This window comes from Scyliorhinus torazame, chromosome 3 (assembly GCF_047496885.1).
Source record: "Scyliorhinus torazame isolate Kashiwa2021f chromosome 3, sScyTor2.1, whole genome shotgun sequence".
Taxonomy (NCBI): domain Eukaryota; kingdom Metazoa; phylum Chordata; class Chondrichthyes; order Carcharhiniformes; family Scyliorhinidae; genus Scyliorhinus; species Scyliorhinus torazame.
The window spans coordinates 64,013,769-64,036,053 of NC_092709.1; the positions used below are offsets into that span (position 1 = coordinate 64,013,769).

At 49.3% G+C, this 22,285-nt stretch overlaps 1 protein-coding gene across 1 annotated transcript in view; it reads right to left on the reverse strand.

Moving 5' to 3' along the window:
* Positions 1–22,285, reverse strand: part of LOC140408487 (scavenger receptor cysteine-rich domain-containing protein DMBT1-like) — a 177,148-nt gene that overhangs the window by 53,022 nt on the left and 101,841 nt on the right. Inside the window, exons 14-16 of the mRNA XM_072495740.1 lie at positions 21,928–22,242; positions 18,933–19,247; positions 18,316–18,630 (exon numbers count right to left, since the gene is read on the reverse strand). Coding sequence (XP_072351841.1) covers positions 18,316–18,630; positions 18,933–19,247; positions 21,928–22,242 — 945 coding nt within the window. The remainder of the gene's footprint in view (positions 1–18,315; positions 18,631–18,932; positions 19,248–21,927; positions 22,243–22,285) is intronic.

The following is a 22,285-nucleotide window of genomic DNA, read 5'->3' on the forward strand; positions in this document are numbered from 1 at the left end:
TGTTGTCTCCGCTAGGTTTGTCTTTTCAGGTCAGCAGGGCTGTACAAACATGTCTTACAAAGGAAGAGAAGTGGCTGCCATTGGTATCTTGGGGACTCCTCTCAGGGAAATTCCTGGTATCGGTTCTTTAGCCCCTCTGTCAGTGACCTCAGCATGTCCAGTAGCCGCGACAAGGTTACTGAACCTGTGCAGGAGCATGCTGGGGTCCTTCAGGCTTCAGGTTGCCTGAGGATAGCTGCTAAAGTCATCCCTGGCTACAGGACTGCCAGATCACCAGCCTGTCTCTGCATCAGCTGGAGGCATTGGGGCACACCACATTGGAGCACATGTAGGAGTGTTAAGAGAGCATCTAGGTGCACTTGAGGTACATGGAGTGAGGTACATGGTACAATGGATTCTCCATTTCAGAGACTAAGTGCTGATGCTGGGACTGAATCGGTGATGTTCTACGACCACGATAGCAGCGCTGATCCAGGAGCAATTCAGGATCCATTAATGGGTTAGCGGCAGCGCCATGTGGAACTGGTGCAATTCCAATGCAAAACGACATCCGATGCACTGGGCTGGGATTGGCACTCGAGAGGCTGACAAGCTGCAGCCGCATATAAGCACTCCACTCCCTATACACGCTCATCCCAGCCAACAAGATGGCACCCCGAAGAGCAGCACCCCAATTTGTGGAGGAAAGGCTGGGCACACTGTTTCCTGGGGTGGGAAGGAGGCTGCCACCCACCGCCGCACACCAGGCCTGGGTGAAGGTGGCAGAGGCCATGAGCGGCGTGAGCCCCACCGCCAGGACGGGCCAGCAGTGCCGTGAAAAGCTCAGGGTGGCGAGGGTGAGCAACCAGCACCGTACCCTTGGCACCAGCCCCCATCCCACATACTCGTGCCCCGCCCCACCCACCCAGAAGGCGACCGAACACCACCCACAGGCAGTCAGCTCACCCTCCACCACATGCTAACACCCATACTCCCGCCATGGCCAGGTGCCCTGCACATACAGACTACAAGATGCCCACCCCCTGTACTTTCCATGTCCTACTGTGCATTTTCTGTAGCCCCCCCCCCCCCCCCCCCCCCCCCCTCCCCACCAGGAGAAGGCAGCACACAACCGCAGAGAGAGAGAGAGAGGAGACAGGAGGAGACCTACGGGACATGTAGCCCCTCAGCCAGCACTGGTGCAGCACACAGGATACCGTTAGGGGCGAGGGCACAAACCTGTAGAAACATGGACAGAGATGGACAGTCATTGGAAATGGGTACGGAGCCAGGGCCCCAGGTCAGCCATCACATATCGCCACAGCATCCGGTCCCCCGTTCCCTCCCCCCACCCCAGACCATGTCCCCACCACTGTCACTCCAAGAGTTCGATGGGACCGTGTGTTGGAATGGCCAGCTCGCATGCAGGGATCGCCCAGATGGATGGTGGAAAGTGCGACCGTGGACAGGAATAAGACGCTGTTGAACGATGTGGAGCACCAGTGCTCCTCGCAGAGTGGGTCATCATCATTCCCTATCCCATGGACCAGACCCGCAGTTACTGCCAAGCCAGGGTCTGCTCCCCGTAATGAGGCAGGGAGGAATCACAAAGGGGGTGGGGGGGCGGCAGTAGGGTAGTTGGTGCAGGGAGGGTGAACATGAGAGGGGGTGGCATCCTAGAACAGTACAGCACAGAACAAGCCCTTCGGCCCTCGATGTTGTGCCGAGCCTTGTCCGAAACCAAGATCAAGCTATCCCACTCCCTGTCATTCTGGTGTGCTTCATGTGCCTATCCAATAACCGCTTGAAAGTTCCTAAAGTGTCCGACTCCACTATCACAGCAGGCAGTCCATTCCACACCCTAACCACTCTCTGAGTAAAGAACCTACCTCGGACATCCCTCCTATATCTCCCACTCTGAACCTTATAGTTATGCCCCCTTATAACAGCTACATCCACCCGAGGAAATAGTCTCTGAACGTCCACTCTATCTATCCCCCTCATCATCTTATAAACCTCTATTAAGTCGCCTCTCATCCTCCTCCGCTCCAAAGAGAAAAGCCCTAGCTCCCTCAACCTTTCCTCATGAGACCTATCCTCCAAACCAGGCAGCATTCTGGTAAACCTCCTTTGCACCCATTCCAATGCTTCCACATCCTTCCTATAGTGAGGTGACCAGAACTGCACACAATACTCCAAATGTGGTCTCACCAGGGTCATGTACACTTGCAGCATAACCCCACGGCTCTTAAACTCAAGCCCCCTGTTAATAAACGCTAACACACTATAGGCCTTCTTCACGGCTCTATCCACTTGAGTGGCAACCTTCAGAGATCTGTGGACATGAACCCCAAGATCTCTCTGTTCCTCCACATTCCTCAGAACACTGCCCAGAAAGGCATCATCAGCTATGACCGCAAGGGATAACCCCTATTGCCCAAGAGCCAACTCCTCACCTGGGGGTGCGCCTCGAAGGTGTCGGGACCTGTTGAGTGTGCCAGGATGAAGGAGTTGTGCACATTGCCTGGGTATCGGGCACAGACATGCATGATGTGCATCTCGTGGTCACACACCAGCTGCACATTCATGAGCATTGAGGGCGGGATCCAGATTTGCATATTCAAGTGAGCAGTCAAATCTCACTTGAATATGTCTACGCCAGATCTACCCAGTGCCTGGGATCGAACGGCCTCGCCTCAGAGACCCCGAGTGGGCACTGTTTAGCACTGGTTTCCACAAACGTCGACCAGGCGTACTGGCACTCGGGGGGCCTCCCAGTTGATCGGGAGCCCCTGGGTGGCCAGGCTCTGGGCAGGATGATACCCTGGCACCCAATGCGACCTGTGCACTGTGGCACTGCCAGCCTGGCACACTGAAAGTGCCACCTTGGTGCGACCCTGGAAGTGCCAGGGTGCCCGGGAAAACTGCCAGGCTGGCAAGAGCACTGCCAGGGTGCCTGGCCGGCACTGCCAAGATACCCAGGTGGCACCCTGCCCTTGCCGGTGATTGGGCCTGGTGTTGCCCTGCCCTTATGATGGGGGATGCATGGGGCTCGATGACCTCCTTATTGGTGAGTTGGGACGTTTGGGGGGAGGGGGGGGGGGGGGTACAGGCTGCGGTGTGGAGGGTCTAGAGATCGGGGCGACATTTAATAATGGACTGCGATCCCTTCCTGCACTGGTAAGGGAAGCTTGTTAGTTCAGGAAGTGGGACTAAGTGCGGCTTCAGCGGGGCGTTACTCGCCAGGCCCAGAAATGAAGCATAATCCTATTTAATAGCGGAGTAGTTCTCAGCGTTGCCAATGCCAGAAACACTCACCTAAACATGGGACTCTGTTTCATTTCCTTTAAATAGCGCCCTCTGAATTTCTGTCATGACTGTTTTCATATTTCTTTGACATATATTGACTCAAAGGCAGCTGTAGGCTTTTTCAAAAGAGGGCAGAGCACTCAAAATATATTAACTTGATGGCGTAACATTAGCAGAAATATTGAAGCCAGAAACATAACAGCCAAATACATGGCAAACTCTGGGTCACCTATAAAAGCTCAGAATTGGACAAGAAACCCCTTTTCTTTGTACTGATATGGGAAGCCCATTCTTCTTCTTTATAAACAATATTTTTGTAGCGGCATGTCGATTGCAATTATCTTCAATATAAGAGTTTTCTTTTGCCGCAGTTCCAAATTTTTATCTTGTGATAGAACCATAGAATAATATAGCAAGTCCATTGTGCATGTGCTGTCTCTTTGTAACAATTATCCAATACTTCTCACTCCCCTACTCTTAACCTGAGGAGTTTCTCCCAGTCAAACCCATACTTAACTTATTTTCATCACTAGGGAGCTGAATTCACTGGCCAGACCGGTGGCTCCTCAGAGGTTGGGCCACCATTTTGAAAGGGTGCTCCGATCTATAAGAGGGCTTGTGGGTCCCCACACCCATGGGTAATGTCAACCCCCCACACATTGGCATTATCCCAGAACACCCCAAGTATGATACCCCACTATGGGGTTACTGAGCGCCTTCCATTTTCAGGCCTTCCACTTTTGGGTCCCCCCTTCCAGAACCTCCACCGTTCATTGCCCAACCTTCCAGAGGCCCCTTCATGCCCACTTTGTACCTCCTTACTCTTTATATCCCCCTCCACCTGCTTTCATGGGCATGGCTCCCTCAGGCTCTGACCCTTGGCAGTACCACCCTGGAATCTTGGCACCTTGACACTGCCACCCTGGCAATGCTCCTGTCGGCTTTGCAGTGCCACCCGGGCACCTTGGCAGGGCCAGGGTGGTAGTCCAAGGTTCCAATCTGGTAGTGCCAAGGTGCCCACATTCGAGGAAGGCCACGTTTGTGTGGACGAGTACTGAACAGCGCCCTACTGGAGACTCCCTGGGGTTGCTGTTGGATACCGGGAGTCAGATAGATCCTGGGTGAGCATGCCTAATTGGTTTTAAAACCTACTTAGGCACGCAAGACTTTGTCACTCCCATTGTGGGCGGGATCCTGATCACGAGGCCTCATGAGATCTCGGTAGACCTCGTGAGGCGTACCGGCGGCTGGGAAGCCCACAGCAGGCTTCTCCCGGCATTTACCGGCCGTGTTGCGCTCCTGTTCGGGTGCAATGCGGCCGGTAGATTGCACCTTTGGCCCTTGATATTTTTGAAGTCCCTTTCTTCATAATCCTACAAACGTAGGGGCTGGTTTAGCACAGTGGGCTAAATAGCTGGCTTGTAATGCAGTGAGGGTTCAATTCCCGTACCAGCCTCCCCGAACAGACGCCGACTAGGGGCTTTTCACAGTAACTTCGTTGAAGCCTATTTGTGACAATAAGTGATTATTATATTATTATTATGTTAACATTTTATATTTTTGATGTATTTTGCCGTTGATTTTTATCTTTCTCTTGAAGAAAGAATATTTTAAATAACATTTAATTAGACAATGTGCCAGAAACATATGACGAGATTGGCCATTTGCTGTATGGCTTTCAGTTCCAATACAAACAGGCTTGAAACGTAGGTTGTCAGATCACTGAAAGTATCTATTCTTTTTAAAAAAATATTTTTATTCTCCTTTTTCACATTTTCTCCCAAATTTACACCCACCAACAATAAACAATAATCAGCAACAAATATGTCAATCCCCATAACAATAATAACGATCCCATCCTCCCACCAAACCCCAAACATTAGCACGCATGTTTACATAAACAAATGACAAAAAGGAATCAGGGATCACCCATAGTCACCCTTAATACACACAGCCCCCCTCCCCCCAACCCTCCCACCCATCCCCCCCCAACTAGTGTTCAATGTTATCCAGTTCTTGAAAGTGCATAATGAATAATGCCCATGAATTGTAGAACCCCTCTGTCCTTCCCCTCAGTTCAAACTTAAGAGCCGGGACAGTGCTGGGAGACGTGAGTGCACAAAAGGTGTGGCAGGAGTGCCTTTAGTCACGGAGTGCTGATTGGAACAGAGTGCATCTGAGTTTAGGTGAGTGACTGAGTGCTGATTGGAACAGAGTGCATCTGAGTTTAGGTGAGTGACTGAGTGCTGATTGGAACAGAGTGCATCTGTGTTTAGGTGAGTGACTGAGTGCTGATTGGAACAGAGTGCATCTGAGTTTAGGTGAGTGACTGAGTTCGGGTGAGTGGCGAGAGAGGGCTGTGTTTCTGTTGGTGTTCGGGTTTATCCTTGAGGTTCTATAAAAAAACAATTAAAAAAAATATTATTTAAATTAATTAACTAATTGATTATGGCTGGACAGGTGATGTGCTGTTGCTGTATGATGATGGAATTGGTGGATCCCATTGAGACCGTCAGTGACCACATCTGCAGCAAGTGTTGGCTGCTCGAGGAACTTCGGCTCAGAATTGATGAGCTGGAGACCAAGCTGCACACACTGCGGCACATCAGGGAGGGGGAAAATTACCTGGACGCTTTGTTTCAGGAGGCAGTCAAACCCGGTTGAATAAGTACTGTTAATTCGGACAGTGGTCAGGGACAGAGTGGTGTGACTGCAAGAGAGGCAGGTAGGGGGATCCTGAGTTTAGGAGTTGAGGAGCCTCAGCCCTTGACCTTGTCCAACAGGTATGAGGTACTTGCTCCCTGTGTGGATGAGGAAGAGGGCTGTAGGGAGGATGCGTTGACTGACCACTGCACCGTGGTACAGGAAGCCATTCAAGAGGGGGGAGCAAAAAGACAAGTGGTAGTTGTAGGGGATTCAAGAATTAGGGGGATTGATGGCATCCTTTGTAAGCCAGATCGAGAGTCACGCATGGTATGTTGCCTGCCCGGTGCCAGGGTGAGGGACATCTCTGATCGGCTTGAAAGGATTTTGGAGAGGGAGGGGTAGGATCCAGTTGTTGTGGTCCACGTTGGGACTAACAACAGAGGTAAGACTAGGAAAGAGGACCTGTTTGGGGATTATCAAACACTAGGGACTAAATTAAAGAACAGGTCCTCCAGGGTTATAATCTCTGGATTACTACCTGAGCCACGTGCCAATTGGCATAGGGTTGAGAAAATTAGAGAAGTTAACACGTGGCTAAAGGAGTGGTGCGGGAAAGAGGGATTCCATTTCATGGGGCATTGGCATCAGTACTGAGGCAGGAGGGACCTGTACCGTTGGGACGGTCTTCACCTGAACCATTCTGGGACCAGTGTTCTAGCGAATAGGATAAATAGGTTGAGCACAAGGACTTTAAACTAGCAAGTTGAAGGGAAGGGAAGTGTAAAGCTATGGACAGTATAATGGTTAATGGAGATCAAGGCAGCAGGTTACGTGACAGGTTATTATGTAGAGATATGGGTTCAAAGACAAGGAAAATTAGGAGAAAGGGTAAGAGGAAAAATAAACTGCAAAAAGTTACTGATCAAGGTGTTAGGATTCATAACAAAGACATAAAAAACAGCATAAGTGTACTTTTTTTTAAAAAAAATTTTATTCTCCTTTTTCACATTTTCTCCCGCATTTACACCCATCAACAATAAACAATAATCAGCAAGATATGTCAATCCCCATAATAACAACGATCCCATCCGCCCACCAACCCCCAAACATCAGCCCACATGTTTACATAAACAAATGACAAAAAGGAATCAGGGATTACCCATAGTCACCCTTAATCTACACAGCCTCCCTCCCCCCCCCCCCCCCCCCAACTAATGTTCGATGTTATCCAGTTCTTGAAAGTGCATAATAAATAGTGCCCATGACTTGTAGAACCCCTCCGAGCTTCCCCTCAGTTCGAACTTAACCTTCTCAAGGGTCAAGTATTCCAACAGGTCCCCCCGCCACGCCAGGGCACTGGGTGGAGAGGCTGCTCTCCATCCCAGCAGGATCCGCCTTCGGGCGATCAACGAGGCGAAGGCTATGATATCTGCCTCCGCTCCCGTTTCCAACCCTGGCTGGTCCGACACCCCGAATATGGCCTCCTGGGGACCCGGGTCCAGTTTCACACGCACCACCTTGGAAATTACCCTAAACACCTCCTTCCAGTACTCCCCTAGCTTTGGACAGGACCAAAACATATGAACGTGATTCGCGGCCCCCCCCCCCACCCCGCAACGCTCACACACATCCTCTACTTCAAAAAATCGGCTCATCCTCGCCCTCGTGAGGTGCGCTCTATATACCACCTTCAGCTGTATCAGCCCCAACCTCGCACATGAGGTGGAGGCATTCACTCTCCGGAGCACCTCACACCAGAGCCCCCTCCTCTATAACCTCTCCCAGCTCTTCCTCCCACTTTGCTTTGATCCCTTCTAGTGGTGCCTTATCCTCTTCCAGAATAGCTCCGTACACTGCTGACACTGCCCCCTTCTCCAGTCCCCTTGTCGTCAACAGCTCCTCCAGCAATGTGGAGGCCGGTTCCTCTGGGAAGCTCTGTATCTCCTTCCTGGCAAAATCCCGAACCTGCATGTACCTAAACACTTCTCCCTGCTCTAGCCCATACTTCGCTTCCAGCTCCCTCAATCCTGCAAACCGACCCCGAAGAAAAAAATCTTTTAGCGTCTTAATCCCCTTCTCTTCCCATTTCCAAAAACTTCCATCCCACCTCCCTGACTCAAATCTGTGGTTCCCCCGAATCGGCATTTCCTTTGACCCTAACCCCAACCCGAAGTGTTGGCGAAACTGCCTCCAGATTTTCAATGAAGCTATTATTACCGGACTCCCTGAATATTTCCCCGGAGCTATCGGGAGCGGCGCTGTTGCAAGTGCCTTCAGCCCCGACCCCCTGCACAAACTCTCCTCCATTCTGACCCACTGAGAATCCACCCCTCTGACCCAGCTCCGCACTTTCTCCACTTTCGCCGCCCAGTAGTTGTACAACAAGTTCGGGAGACCCAAACCCCCTGCCTGCCTTCCCCTCTGCAGCAGCACCTTTCTCACTCTGGCCACCTTCCCTCCCCATATGAATGAAGTAATCCTTCCCTCAATCTCCCTGAAAAAAGACTTTGGCAGGAAAACGGTAGGCATTGAAAAATAAACAGGAATCGCGGCAACACATTCATTTTAACCGCCTGTACCCAACCTGCCAGTAACAGAGGAAGGCCGTCCCACCTTGCCAGATCGGCTTTCACTCTCCCCACCAAACTAGTGATGTTGTACCTGCGAAGCCTCCCCCACTCCCGGGCAACCTGCACCCCCAGATACCTAAAATGAGTCCCTGCTCTACGGAATGGCAGCCCCCGACCCCTGCCCCCACCCCCGGCCGAGACACCACAAAGTACTTACTCTTGTCCAGGTTCAACTTGTACCCCGAGAAAGACCCAAATACCCGCAGTAGCTCCAATATCCTCCTATCAACGCACTCGGCTCCGACACATACAGCAGCAAGCCGTCGGCATATAAGGACACCCTATGCTCTATCCCCCTCCCGCACTATTCCTTTCCATGCTCCCGAACTTCTCAATGCGATGGCCATTGGCTCAATCGCAAGTGCAAACAGCAGGGGCAACATAGGACACCCCTGTCTCGTCTCACGGTGGAGAGAGAAATATCTCGAACTGATATTATTTGTGCGGACACTCGCCTTCGGTTCCTTATATAATAGCTTTACCCAGTTCACAAACCTTGGTCCAATCCCAAACCGCTCCAGCACTGCCATCAGGTACCCCCATTCTACCCGATCAAATGCCTTTTCGGCGTCCAATGCCACAACTACCTCTGTTTCCTTTCTTTCTGCCGGTGCCATAACAACATTCAAAACCCTCCTAATGTTCGAAAACAGCTGCCTCCCTTTCACGAACCCCGTCTGATCCTCCCCTATTACCTTTGGAAGGCACTCCTCCAGCCTACCCGCCAGTACCTTCGCCAACACTTTTACAGAAGTGATATGGGCCGATACGACCCACACTCCGTTGGATCCTTATCTTTTTTTAGTAACAGGGAAATCGATGCCTGCCCCAAGGTTTGCGGCAACACCTACTTCCCTGTCGCCTCCTCAAACATCCCCACCATCAGGGGTGCCAACCTATCCTTAAATTTTTTTATAATATTCCACCGGAAACCCATCCAGCCCTGCCACCTTCCCCGACTGCATCCTCCCAATCGCATCCTTTATCTCCTGCTCCACTATCGCTCCTTCTAATGTAGCCCTGTCCCCCTCCCCTAGCCTCGGGTACTCCAACCGATCGAGAAATTCCTGCATCTCACGGTCTCCTCCGAGTGGCTCTGACTTGTACAACCTCTCATCAAACTCCTCAAAAACCTTGTTAATCATCACTGGGGCCATCACCAACTTCCCTGCCCTATCCTTCACCTGAAGAATTTCCCTTGCCGCTGCCTCCCTCCGGAGCTGACCTGCTAACATACCTGCCTTATCTCCATGTTCATAAACTGCACCCCTTGCTCGTCTCAGTTGGCGCACCGCCTTCCTGGTGGACAGTCGGTCGAAGCTCGCCTGTAGTTCCTTCCACTTTTCCAGCTTCGCCGGGTCCCCATCCACTGCATACCTCCTATCTACCTCCAACATCTCATTGATTACCCTCTGCCGCTCCAACCTCTCCTCCTTATCCACCCTAGCCTTAAACGAAATTACCTCACCTCTCACCACCGCCTTTAGAGCCTCCCAGACGACTGCCTTCGACACCTCACCCGTACAATTGAAGCCTATATATTCCTTAATTACCTTTTCAATTTTCTCACAGAATACTTGGTTCCCCAAAAGCCCCACATCCAGTTTCCACCCCGGTCTCTGCGCTGCCCCCTTCTCTAGCACCATATCCACCCAATGTGGAGCGTGATCTGACACTGCAATTGCAGAGTATTCCAACCCCTTGACTCCAGCCAGCAAAGCCTTCCCCACCACAAAAAAGTTGATCCGCGAGTATACCTTATGGACCGCTGAGAAAAATGAATACTTCCGTTCCCTTGGGTGCAGGAACCTCCAAGGGTCCACCCCTCCCATTTCCACCATTAGCCCAGCCAGCGCCTTCGCCCCCCCCCCGATGGGACCAGCGAGCGCGGCTGAGATCTGTCCAACCTTGGCTCCTGCACCAGGTTCCAGTCCCCCCCCACAATCAGCTCTTGCCTGTCTACGTCGGGAATAGCCCCAGCCACCTTCCTCGCGAATCCCACATCATCCCAATTGGGACCGTATACACTTAACAGCGCCACTAATCTCCCCTCCAATGCCCCTGTCACAATCACATATCTACCCCCCTGATCTGCCACCACCTTCTCCATCTGGAAGCGTACCCTTTTGCTGACCAGCACCGCTACCCCTCGAGCCCTTCCATCAAATCCGGAGTGAAACACTTGGCTAACCCAGCCCTTTTTAAGTCTCACCTGGTCCTTCACCCTCAAGTGAGTCTCCTGCAGCATTGCTACATCGGCTTTCAAACTTTTAAGATGTGCAAGCACCCTTGACCTGACCTCCTAGCCCTCTCACGTTCCACGTGATTATCCTTACTGGGGGTCTCTCACCCCCCCCCCCCCCCCCACCTTTCTTATCCACCATCACCATACCACCGGGCCCTACCCCATAAGCCTGACCCGCCCCTGTCCATTGTTAACATCGAACCCCTTCCCCCCCCTCCCAAGAACCCCCCTACAAAAACATCCCCCAACATCCCTCCCTCCACCCACTCTTGCTCGCCTCGTAGGCCCATTGAAGCCTGCTATCCAGGCTCCAATGTCCGCAGTCCTCCTCTCACCTCACCACGGTTCACTAACTGACTCTAGTTAGCTAGCGCGGGTGGCTCCCCCCCGCCAATACCTCTCGCCCCCTTCCGCCCAGTCCCAGAGAAAGAAACACCAAAACAAGCCCAACAATCCAACCCCTACAATTCACTAACATAACATTTAACCGTTGCAACACAGAACGCCATTAACTTGAACTCTGTAACAATGCAAAGAGAAGTAAATTTCAAATTTCAATATAAATCAGTAAAAAGAAAGTTGTAACATTTGTACATTTGTACATTTTCCAGCCGCTCAAACACAGTCCACAGTCTTTCTTCCAGTTCCGCTCTTCACGTCTGTCCCAAGCCTTCTGCCCTCACGAACGCCTCAGCCGCCTCCGCTGTCTCAAAATAAAAGTCCTTGGCTTTATATGTTACTCTCAACTTCGTCGGGTACACCACACCAAATCGCACCCCCTTCTTGTACAAAGCCACCTTCACTCGCCCAAACGCCGCTCGTCTTTTTGCCAACTCCACCGTCCAGTCCTGGTAGATCCGAACCGCAGTACCATCCCACAGCACCTCACACTTCTGCTTCGCCCAGCTTAATACTTTCTCCTTCATGCAAAACTTATGGAAGCAGATAATTACTGCCCTTGGCGGCTCGTTCACTTTGGGCTTCGGCCTTAATGACCGATGAGCTCAGTCTAGCTCGTACAGGGTGGGGTTCTCACCCTCCCCCATCAGCTCCGCCAACCTCTTAGCGAAGTGTTGCGTTGGCCTTGGGCCCTCTGTCCCTTCGGGCAAGCCCACAATTCTCAAATTGTGCCACCTTGAGCGGTTTTCCAAGTCTTCCAGCTTTGCTCGGAGCCTTCTGTTAACCTCCACCACCCTCCGCTGCTCGTCCCCCATCGAGGTGACTTGGTCGCTGTGTTGTGTCACGGCCTCCTCCACCTCCTTCATCTTCTCGCCCTGCTCTCTCACCTCGGCCAATGCCTTTGCCACCTCCACCCTGATCGGGCCGATTGCCTCCTCCAACAATGACCTCACCACGACCACCATCTCTTTCCTCAGGATCTCCATGTGCCTCACCAAACGTTTTTCCAGCTCCACCACCATCACCTCGGTCATCTTCTCCACCGTAAGTAGTGCGGCCCCGCCTCGCAGTTCGGCTCCGCCATCCTGTCAACACTGTTGCTTTTGCTCGTCTTCTCCTTCGGCGGCGAACCCGCGTTTCCTCCTTTCTTTGATGCTGCTTTTCGCATCTTTTAGCGGCTTATTGTTTTTTATCTTCTTTCCTTTCTCCTCTCTCCTTCACCCTCCTGCCCTTCATCAATCTGACATTCTTATTTTTTGAGAAAAAAAACCTTGACCAAACTTCCATAAATCATCTTTCTTTCTCCTCTACATTCACCTGGGACAAGGCTTCAACCTTCTTCGTCCTAGGTGGGAGCCATCCGACGTGGAACACCCTCCCTACATGGCACTCAGGCCTGCCGCCTCGACCTCTTCGAAGCTCCGCCCCCGCCGCCCAACACCCGCGCGGGGTTCTTCGCCGGCTTTTAAACCGGCCCTGCTGGCTGCTCGTGGCGGCCGCAAAGGCCGACGATAGTCGGGGAGTGCGTGGGGTCTCGGCGATTTCCCCGAAATCGCCGCGAATCGCGGCCACCGGCGGGAGCTCCTTTTTTTTGCGGCCGCCCTGCTCGCCCACCCCACCGGAAGTTGCATAAGTGTACTTTACCTGAATGCTCGTAGTATACGAAATAAGGTAAATGAATTGATGGCGCAAATCGTCGTGAATGACTATGATTTAGTGGCCATTACTGAAACATGGTTAAAAGATGGTCACGACTGGGAGTTAAATATTCAAGGGTATCAGACTATACGAAAGGATAGAATGGACGGTAAGGGCGGTGGTGTAGCTTTGTTGTTTAAGGATGGCATCCGGGCAATAGTAAGGGATGATATTGGTGCTATGGAGAACAAGGTTGAATCAATTTGGGTGGAAATCAGGAATAGTAAGGCGAAAAGGTCACTGATAGGAGTAGTCTATAGGCCACCAAATAGTAACAGGATGGTAGGGCAGGCAATAAGCAAAGAAATAACGGATGCATGTAGAAATAGTACAGCGGTTATCATGGGAGATTTTAATCTGCATATCGATTGTTTTAACCAGGTTGGTAAAGGCAGCCTTGAGGAGGAGTTTATAGACTGTGCCCGGGATAATTTCCTGGAACAGTATGTAATGGAACCTACAAGGGAACAAGCGGTCCTAGATCTGGTCCTGTGTAATGAGGCAGGATTGATTAATGATCTCATAGTTCGGGATCCTCTTGGAAGGAGCGACCACAATATGGTGGAATTTAAAATACAGTTGGAGGATGACAAGGTAAAATCAAACACTAGTGTTTTGTGCTGAAACAAAGGTGATTACAATGGGATGAGAGAAGAACTAGCTAAGGTAGACTGGGAGCAAAGACGTCATGGTGAAGCAGTTGAGGAACAGTGGAGAACCTTCCGAGCGATCTTTCACAGTGTTCAGGAAAGGGTCATACCGACAAAAAAGAAAGACGGTAGAATGGGGAAAAATCGACCGTGGATATCTAAGGAGGTGAGGGAGAGTATCAAATTGAAGGAAAAAACATACAAAGTGGCAAAAATTAGTGGGAGACTAGAGGACTGCGAAGTCTTAGGGGACAACAGAAAGCTACTAAAAAAGCTGTAAAGAAGAGTAAGGTAGACTATGAAAGTAAACTGGCTCAGAACATAAAAGCAGATAATAAAAGCTTCTACAAATATATAAGACAAAAAAGAGTGGCTAAGGTAAATATTGGTCCTTTGGAAGATGAGAAGGGAGATTTAATAATAGGAGATGGGGAAATGGCTGAGGGGCTGAACAGGTTTTTTGGGTCAGTCTTCACAGAGGAGGACACAAATAACATGCCAGTGACTGATGGAAATAAAGATATGATAGGTGAGGACCTTGAGATGATTGTAATCACTAAGGAGGCAGTATTGGGCAAGCTAATGACGCTAAAGGTAGACAAGTCTCCTGGCCCTGATGGGATGCATCCCAGAGTGTTAAAAGAGATGGCTAGGGAAATTGTAAACGCACTAGTGATAATTTATCAAAATTCACTAGACTCTGGGGTGGTCCCAGAGGATTGGAAAGTAGCAAACGTGACACCACTGTTTAAAAAAGGAGGTCGGCAGAAAGCGGGTAATTATAGGCCGGTAAGCTTAACTTCGATTGTAGGGAAAATGCTGGAATCTATCATTAAGGAGGAAATAGTGGGGCACCTCGAGGGAAATTGTCCCATTGGGCAGACGCAGCATGGATTCACAAAGGGTAGGTCGTGTCTGACTAATTTGGTAGAATGTTTTGAGGACGTTACCAGCGCAGTAGATAATGGGGAGCCAATGGATGTGGTATACCTGGATTTCCAGAAAGCTTTTGACAAGGTGCCACACAAAAGGTTGCTGCATAAACTAAAGATGCATGGCATTGAGGGTAAAGTGGTAGCATGGGTGGGGGATTGGTTAACGAACAGAAAGCAGAGAGTGGGGATAAATGGGTGTTTCTCTGGTTGGCAACCTGTAACTAGTGGGGTCCTTCAAGGATCAGTGTTGGGCCCGCAGTTGTTCACAATTTACATAGACGATTTGGAGTTGGGGACCAAGTGCAATGTGTCAAAGTTTGCAGACGACACTAAGATGAGTGGTAAAGCAAAAAGTGCAGAGGATACCGGAAGTCTGCAGAAGGATTTGGATAGGTTAGGTGAATGGGCTAGAGTCTGGCAGATGAAATTCAATGTTGCCAAGTGTGAGGCTATCCATTTTGGAAGGAATAACAGCAGAATGGATAATTATTTAAACGGTAAGATGTTAAAACATGCTGCTGTGCAGAGGGACCTGGGTGTGCTGGTGCACGAGTCGCAAAAAGTTGGTGTGCAGGTGCAACAGGTGATTAAGAAGGCTAATCGAGTTTTGTCTTTCATTGCTAGAGGGATGGACTTCAAGACTAGGGAGGTTATGCTGCAATTGTATAAGGTGTTGGTGAGGCCACATCTGGAGTATTGTGTTCAGTTTTGGTCTCCTTACCTGAGAAAGGACATATTGGCACTGGAGGGAGTGCAGAGGAGATTCACTAGGTTGATCCTAGAGTTAAGGGGATTAGATTATGACGAGAGGTTGAGTAGACTGGGAATGTACTCATTGGAGTTTAGAAGGATGCGGGGGGATCTTATTGAAACATATAAAATTATGAAGGGAATAGATAGGATAGATGCGGGCAGGTTGTTTCCACTGGTCGGGGAAAGCAGAACTAGGGGCATAGCCTCAAAATAAGGGGAAGTAGATTTAGGACGGAGTGTAGGAGGAACTTCTTCACCCAAAGGGTTGTGAATCTCTGGAATTCCTTGCCCAGTGAAGCAGTTGAGGCGCCTTCTTTAAACGTTTTTAAGAAAAAGATAGATACCTTTCTAAAGAATAAAGGGATTTGGGGATATGGTGTACGGGCCGGAGAGTGGAGCTGAGTCCACAAAGATCAGCCATGATCTCATTAAATGGCGGAGCAGGCTCGAGGGGCCAGATGGCCTACTCCTGTTCCTAGTTCTTATGTTCTTAACTTTCTCAAGAGTCAAGAATTTCAACAGGTCCCCCCGCCATGCTAGAGCACAGGGTGGAGAGGCTGCTCTCCATCCCAACAGGATCCGCCTTCGGGCGATCAACGAGGTGAAAGCTACGATATCTGCCTCTGCACCCGTTTCCAACCCTGCTAGTCCGACACCCCGAATATGGCCTCCTGGGGGCCCGGGTCCAGTTTCACGTGCACCACCTTGGAAATTACCCTAAAAACCTCCTTCCAGTAATCTTCTAGCTTTGGACTGGACCAAAACATATGAACGTGATTTAACCGCCCCCCCCCCCCCCCCCCCCCCCCCCCGCAACGCTTACACACATCTTCTACTCCTTCAAAGAATCGGCTCATCCTCACCCTCGTGAGGTGTGCTCTCTATACCACCTTCAGCTGTATCAGCCCCAACCTTGCACATGAGGTGGAGGCATTTACTCTCCGGAGCACCTCACAGCAGACCCCCTCCCCTATAACCTGTCCCAACTCTTCCTCCCACTTTGCTTTGATCCCTGAAAGTATCTATTCTTACGCGGCAGAAGAAATAGTCAGTTTTGTCAGCTACATTACAAGAGAATGTTTCTGTAAATCACAAATGCTTTCTGTATAAATCTGTATGTGCAAGCTGATATGCAACATATACATGATTACATAGGACAGGATGAAATCTATCAATTATACATATTGCAGTGAAATGCGGTGTTGCATATAGCAGTGTCTACAGCACTTTCCTAAATTGCACCACTAGTTTTTTGAAAGGCATCTGGTCAAATTTACAACACCAAATTGATTTTGAGTTGTCCTAGAGTGCATGAAGAGCTAAGAACATCTGTGCATTCTGAAAAGTAAAACCTGAGCACTCTCTACCTCCCACAGTGGTAGTTTTCCCCTCCCAAGTTTGCCCTAATTCAATTGTTTCCAATGTTTAATGTCAATTACTGTGTCAGTTACAAAGAAAAGAATGGGAGGCCAAAAAAGGTCCAAAGCTCTACGATAATTTAGACTTGCGTTTTACTTCATTTTCACTTTCTGAAAAGTAATTTCCATCATTCTGGGGATTATAAAGAGATAGCTTTTTTCCAGTGAGTTGTATTGTCAGAGAGTCAAGCTGATACAAGGGCGCATGATTTACATTCGTAACGGCACTATATCAACCTACTTTCATCTCTGTCCTGAGTACAGCACCATCCACACAGTGATGTAAGAGAACATATGACCTGCACCTAGAAGTCAGTCAAGTGTTGGACAGAGCCATGTGTACAAGCAAGTATGGAGACAGCTGCTAGCTTGAACCTTTTACTGTGTATAGTTAATAACACTAAATTATTGTGTTATTACACAATAATAACACAGTAAACCTACTTAAGACTACAAAGACATCATTAAAACCTCCTGAACGATAACCAACAGGTGAACTATCTCTCAGTTCTGCTGTTCTTATCCCCAAAATCCTTTCCCTGTCTTGTCCCATAGGAACAAGTGTCAATGCCCACTCTGCCATTCTTGCAGCACACCCCCTCATGAGTGCTGCTGCCTTTGTATGCCCCTTTTGTAGTACTGCCATCAATGCCCATCCCCTCTGTTAGTGCTGCCTCTTTTACATGCCCTCTCCATTAATGCTTCCAGCTTTCCCCCCGCAATAAGTACTGCCAGCTTTATACCACTTCTGCTCTCAACCATCAACAACCATTCCCTCACATCTTACATTAGCTCACAGTGAGGCTGGCTGACAGATGCAGCACTGAGCTCTCACCTCCTTGATGCCCCATTTTACTAAGTAACATTTTGAATCCCAATTCTTCCCATCTGCCATTAATAAAAGTGTAAAAGAACCATTAATTCAAGTTAATTGTCATTTTAACCTCTTAAAATGATGACCCGCCATATCATACTGTAAAGAGTCCATGGCTCCTGCCACATGTAAAATTTGGAAGTGTCATTAAGATGTCCCAACTGTATTTTACACACACCGTCTTCACCAAGCACACTCTCGGGCGCCCTGTAAAATTACACAAGGTGGGGAATAGAGCAGAGGCTAGAGTGGGATATTAAAGAACATGGAGAGTGAGCGTGAGAGTGGAATTAGACCGGTTGGGAATTTAAAGCATGTATGGAACAAATGAGACAATGGAATTCGACTGGGTAGAATATTAAATATTGCATGGATTGAGCAGTAAAGTATGATATCAAAGGGTTGGGGAGTTTGTAGGAGAGTGAGGAGTGAAAGGGAGACTGGGATTAGCCTGGGTGGAAAATTAGGAACTTTCTCTCTAACAGCAATGTGGATATACCTACTCAACATGGACTGCAGTGGTTCAAGAAGGCAGCTCACCACTACCTTCTCAAGGGCAATTAGGGATGGGCAATAAGAACAATGGTGTAGCCAGCGACTCACATTTCTGAGAAAATAACATTTTGAATTACACCGTGGCAGTGAGTTGGAAAGTGGGAATAGATTGGTTGGGCTAGTAAAGTGTGTAGGGAATGAACAGCAATCCCAATACCACAGTCGCGCACATCCATAGGGAATTAGCTGACTTCTGAAAAATCTGCGAAGGTCACTCCACTTACCTGAGCAGATCACTCCGGCCTCCTCCTTCTGGGTGCAGTTAGTCCCCACCAGTGGGTTGGCAGAGCACTGATAAAGGGCAAGTTCTGTCCCCTTACACCTCACATTGTCCAACCAAATGTCCCCAGTCCCTTCTCCAAAGTAGGCACCTCTTGTTGCTGCTAGAGCCGTCCCACAGTTCAACATTCTGCAGACCACTTTCGCTGAATGGACATCCCAGCCGTTGTCACAGATGGTTCCCCACTTGGAGTTACGGTAGAGCTCAACTCTCCCAGAGCACACATTGTTACCATTCACCAGACGCACTGACACCGGACCTGGAATAGAGATGAGAACACCCTTAAACTGGTTCACACAATGGTAGCTGTACAGGGCAGGCCTGGGCATCAGTCTGCCTTGTGTCCATCTCTATCACATTAGAGATTTGATCGACCCCAATATCATTGTGGGAACACCAGATTTCCCGACATCAATCGAAACTCCATCATCAACCCCACACTAACCTACACCTAGATGTCACCCAACACTCGGTCATCAACCCAACATTACCCCGACATGAGCCCAACATCATCCCAACATCACCCAACGTGTTCCATTTACCCCAAGAAACTCTACTCACCCGAGCAGGTCACTCCCGCATCCTCTGCATGTGTGCAGTTATTCCGTATCACTGGATTGACAGAACATTGATCGAGGGTAGGCTCTGTCCCATTACAGCTCACATTGTATGACCAGATCACCCCAGTCCCCTCTCCATAGGAGACACTTCTATCTGCGGACATGGCTTTCCCACAGCTCAACACACTGCACACCACGTTCGCTGCTTTTACATCCCATCCATTGTCACAGACGGTCCCCCAGACACCATTACGATAGATTTCAACTCTCCCGGAGCACATGTTGCTGCCATTCGCCAGTCGTACAGGCCCTGGACCTAGAAGAGACAAAAGAACAAAGTTAAACTGGTCTGGGGCTACATTGACGTTCACAAGAGCCTTCAGCTGGACACTGTCATTCACTTTTAATCTCCTGCCAATGTAGGCTAACACAGAGAATATTTAAAAACATAGAACGGGAGGAGGACTTTCAGCGCCTCAAGTTTGTATTGCCATCCAATCAGATCATGGCTGATCTGTATCTTAACACCATCCACCTTCCCACCTCAGTTCTGTAATGCTGAATACCCTTAACAATCAAAAATCTATCACACTCAGTTCATAAAATATTAGATTCATAAAATCCCTGTAATGCAGAAGGAAGCCAATCAGCTCATCGAGTCTGCACCGACCCTCCAAAAGAGCACCCTAATTAGGCCCAATGCCCCACCCTACCCCGGTAACCCCACCTAACCTTTCAACATTAAGGGGCAATTTATCATGGCCAATCCACCTAACCTGCACATCTTTGGACTGTGGGATGAAACCGAAGCACCCGGAGGAAACCCACGCAGACATGGGGAGAACGTGCAAACTCCAGACAGTCACCCAGGTTGGTTCCCATACCAGCCTCCCGGAACAGGCGCCAGAATATGGTGACTGGGGACTTTTCACAGTAACTTAATTTGAAGCCTACTTGTGACAATAAACAATTTTCATTTCATTTCATTTCAGGTTGGAATTGAATCTGGGTTGCTGGCACTGTGAGGCAGCTGTGCTAATCACTGTGTCACTGTGCTGTCCCTGAAATTTCCAACTGATCCCCAACATTAACAGCTTCCTATTCATGAGGAAATGCTTCCTGTCAAGAGCCCTCAATCATGTGCCTGGAGTTGGGCCCTAAAGCAGTCCTGTTGAGGCTCTCCCCTCCCTGAAAGTGGTGGGCTGGGTGTGCGATCTATCGTCATTTAATTGTTTCAAAGCTCCAGGACATCACTGCAGGAGTTCCTCAGGGTAGTGTCTGAGGCCCAACCCTCTTCAGCTGCTTCACCAATGACGTTCCTTCCATCACAAGGTCAGAAGTGGGGATATTCGCTGATGACTGCACAATGTTCAGCACCATTGACCACTCTTCAGGTACTGAAGCAGTCAATAACCAAATGTAGCAAGTCCCGGACAATATCAAGACTCGAGGTGGCAAGTGGCAAGTAACATTTGTGCCAAACAAGTGCCAGGCAATGACCATTACAACAAGAGAGGATATAACCTAATCATCGCCCCCTGACATTCCTGGAGAGTACCATTGACCAGAAACTGAACTGGAATAGCCATATAAATACTGTGGCTACAAGAGCAAGTCAAAGGCTAGGAATCCTGCGGCAAGTAACTCACCTCCTGAGATACCCAAGGGCTGTCCACCATCTATAAGACACAAGTCAAAGGTGTTTTGGAATCTCCACTTGCCTGGATGAGTGCAGCTCCAACAACACTCACAAAGCTCAACACCATCCAGGACATATCAGCCCACTTGATTGCTCCCCCTTCCACAAACACGCAATCTCTCCACCACCAACAAAGTGTGGCAGGTGTGTGTATCATCTACAAGATACTCTACAAGAACTCACCAAGGCTCTTTAGGCAACAGCTTCCAAACCCATGACCACTATCATCTCGAAGGGCAAGAGTAGCAGTTAACTGGGAACACCACCACTTGGAAGTTCCCCTCCAAGTCACTCATCATCCTACCTTGGAAATACATTGCTGTTCCTTCATGTCGCTGGGTCAAAATCCTGGAACTCCCTTCTTAACAGCACAGTAGATGTACCTACACCTCAAGACTGCAGCAGTTCAAGTATACTGATCACCACCACTTTCTCAATGGCAACAAAGGATGGGCAATAAATTCTGACCTAGCGAGCAACAGCCACATCCCGTAAATTTTTTTTTTTTTTAAAGGTTAGTGAGAGGGTACTCCATGTTGAAGCACATTCCCTATTCCTTAGTATCCATCGTAGCCTGCTGCTCATCTGTAGTCAGGTCTTTGATTGGTCCTCCAACTTTGGGTTTACCCACCACTCTCCATGTCAATTAATCCTGTGGGAGGATTCGGAACCCACAATTGGTGCCAACCTGTTTCCCATGGTTGCATGTAAAATCCAGCCTTCCCTATCTACCACAGCAAATATATTAAACATCTCAAATTAATCAATGAGATCACTGTATAATGTTCTGTATTCAGTGGAGTCAGAGCCTCATCTCTGTAAACTGTACTTGTAATTGAACACTTCCTGTCCCCAGTATCATTCTGTAAATTATTTTCTGCAACCCCTCAAAGCCAATAAGCGCCTCAAGGGGTGGCAGGTGGGTACAGTGGTTAGCACTGCTGTCTCACAGAGCCAGAGACCCGGATTCAATTCCGGCCTTGGGTGACTGTGTGGAGTTTGCACGTTGTCTGCGCGGGTTTCATCCGGGTGCTCCGGCTCCCACAATCCAAAGATGTGCAGGTTAGGTGGGGTTATGGGAATGGGGTGAGGGAATGGGCCTGGGTGAGGTGTTCTTTCGGAGGGCTGATGCAGACTGGATAGACCAAATGGCCTCCTTCTGCATTATACGGATTCTATGAATAAGGGTTAATAGACAAGTAACCCAGATGTCTGTGCTAGTAACCCAGAAAATGAAAGTTTCAATCCAACAAGGAAAGTTTAAAAAAATCTTAGAAGAGCAAATCACTCCACTCACCTGAACAGGTCACTCCAATGTCCTCGCTGTGTTTGCAGCTATTTCCCACCTGTGAGTTGGCAGAGCACTGATCGAGGGAAATCTCGCTCCCATCACAGCTCACATCTTTCAACCAGATGTCCCCAGTCCCCTCCCCATAGGTGGTATTTTGTGTTCCTGACAGGGCTGTCCCACAATTCAACACTCTGCAGACCACATTCGCTTCGTTAAGATCCCAGCCATTTGCACAGACAGTTCCCCAGCTGGAGTTACGATAGACTTCAACTCTCCCGGAACACATGTTAGAACCATTCACCAGACGTATGGGCACTGGACCTGGAATAGAGATGTGTATACATTTAGGCAGGTCTGGGATTAT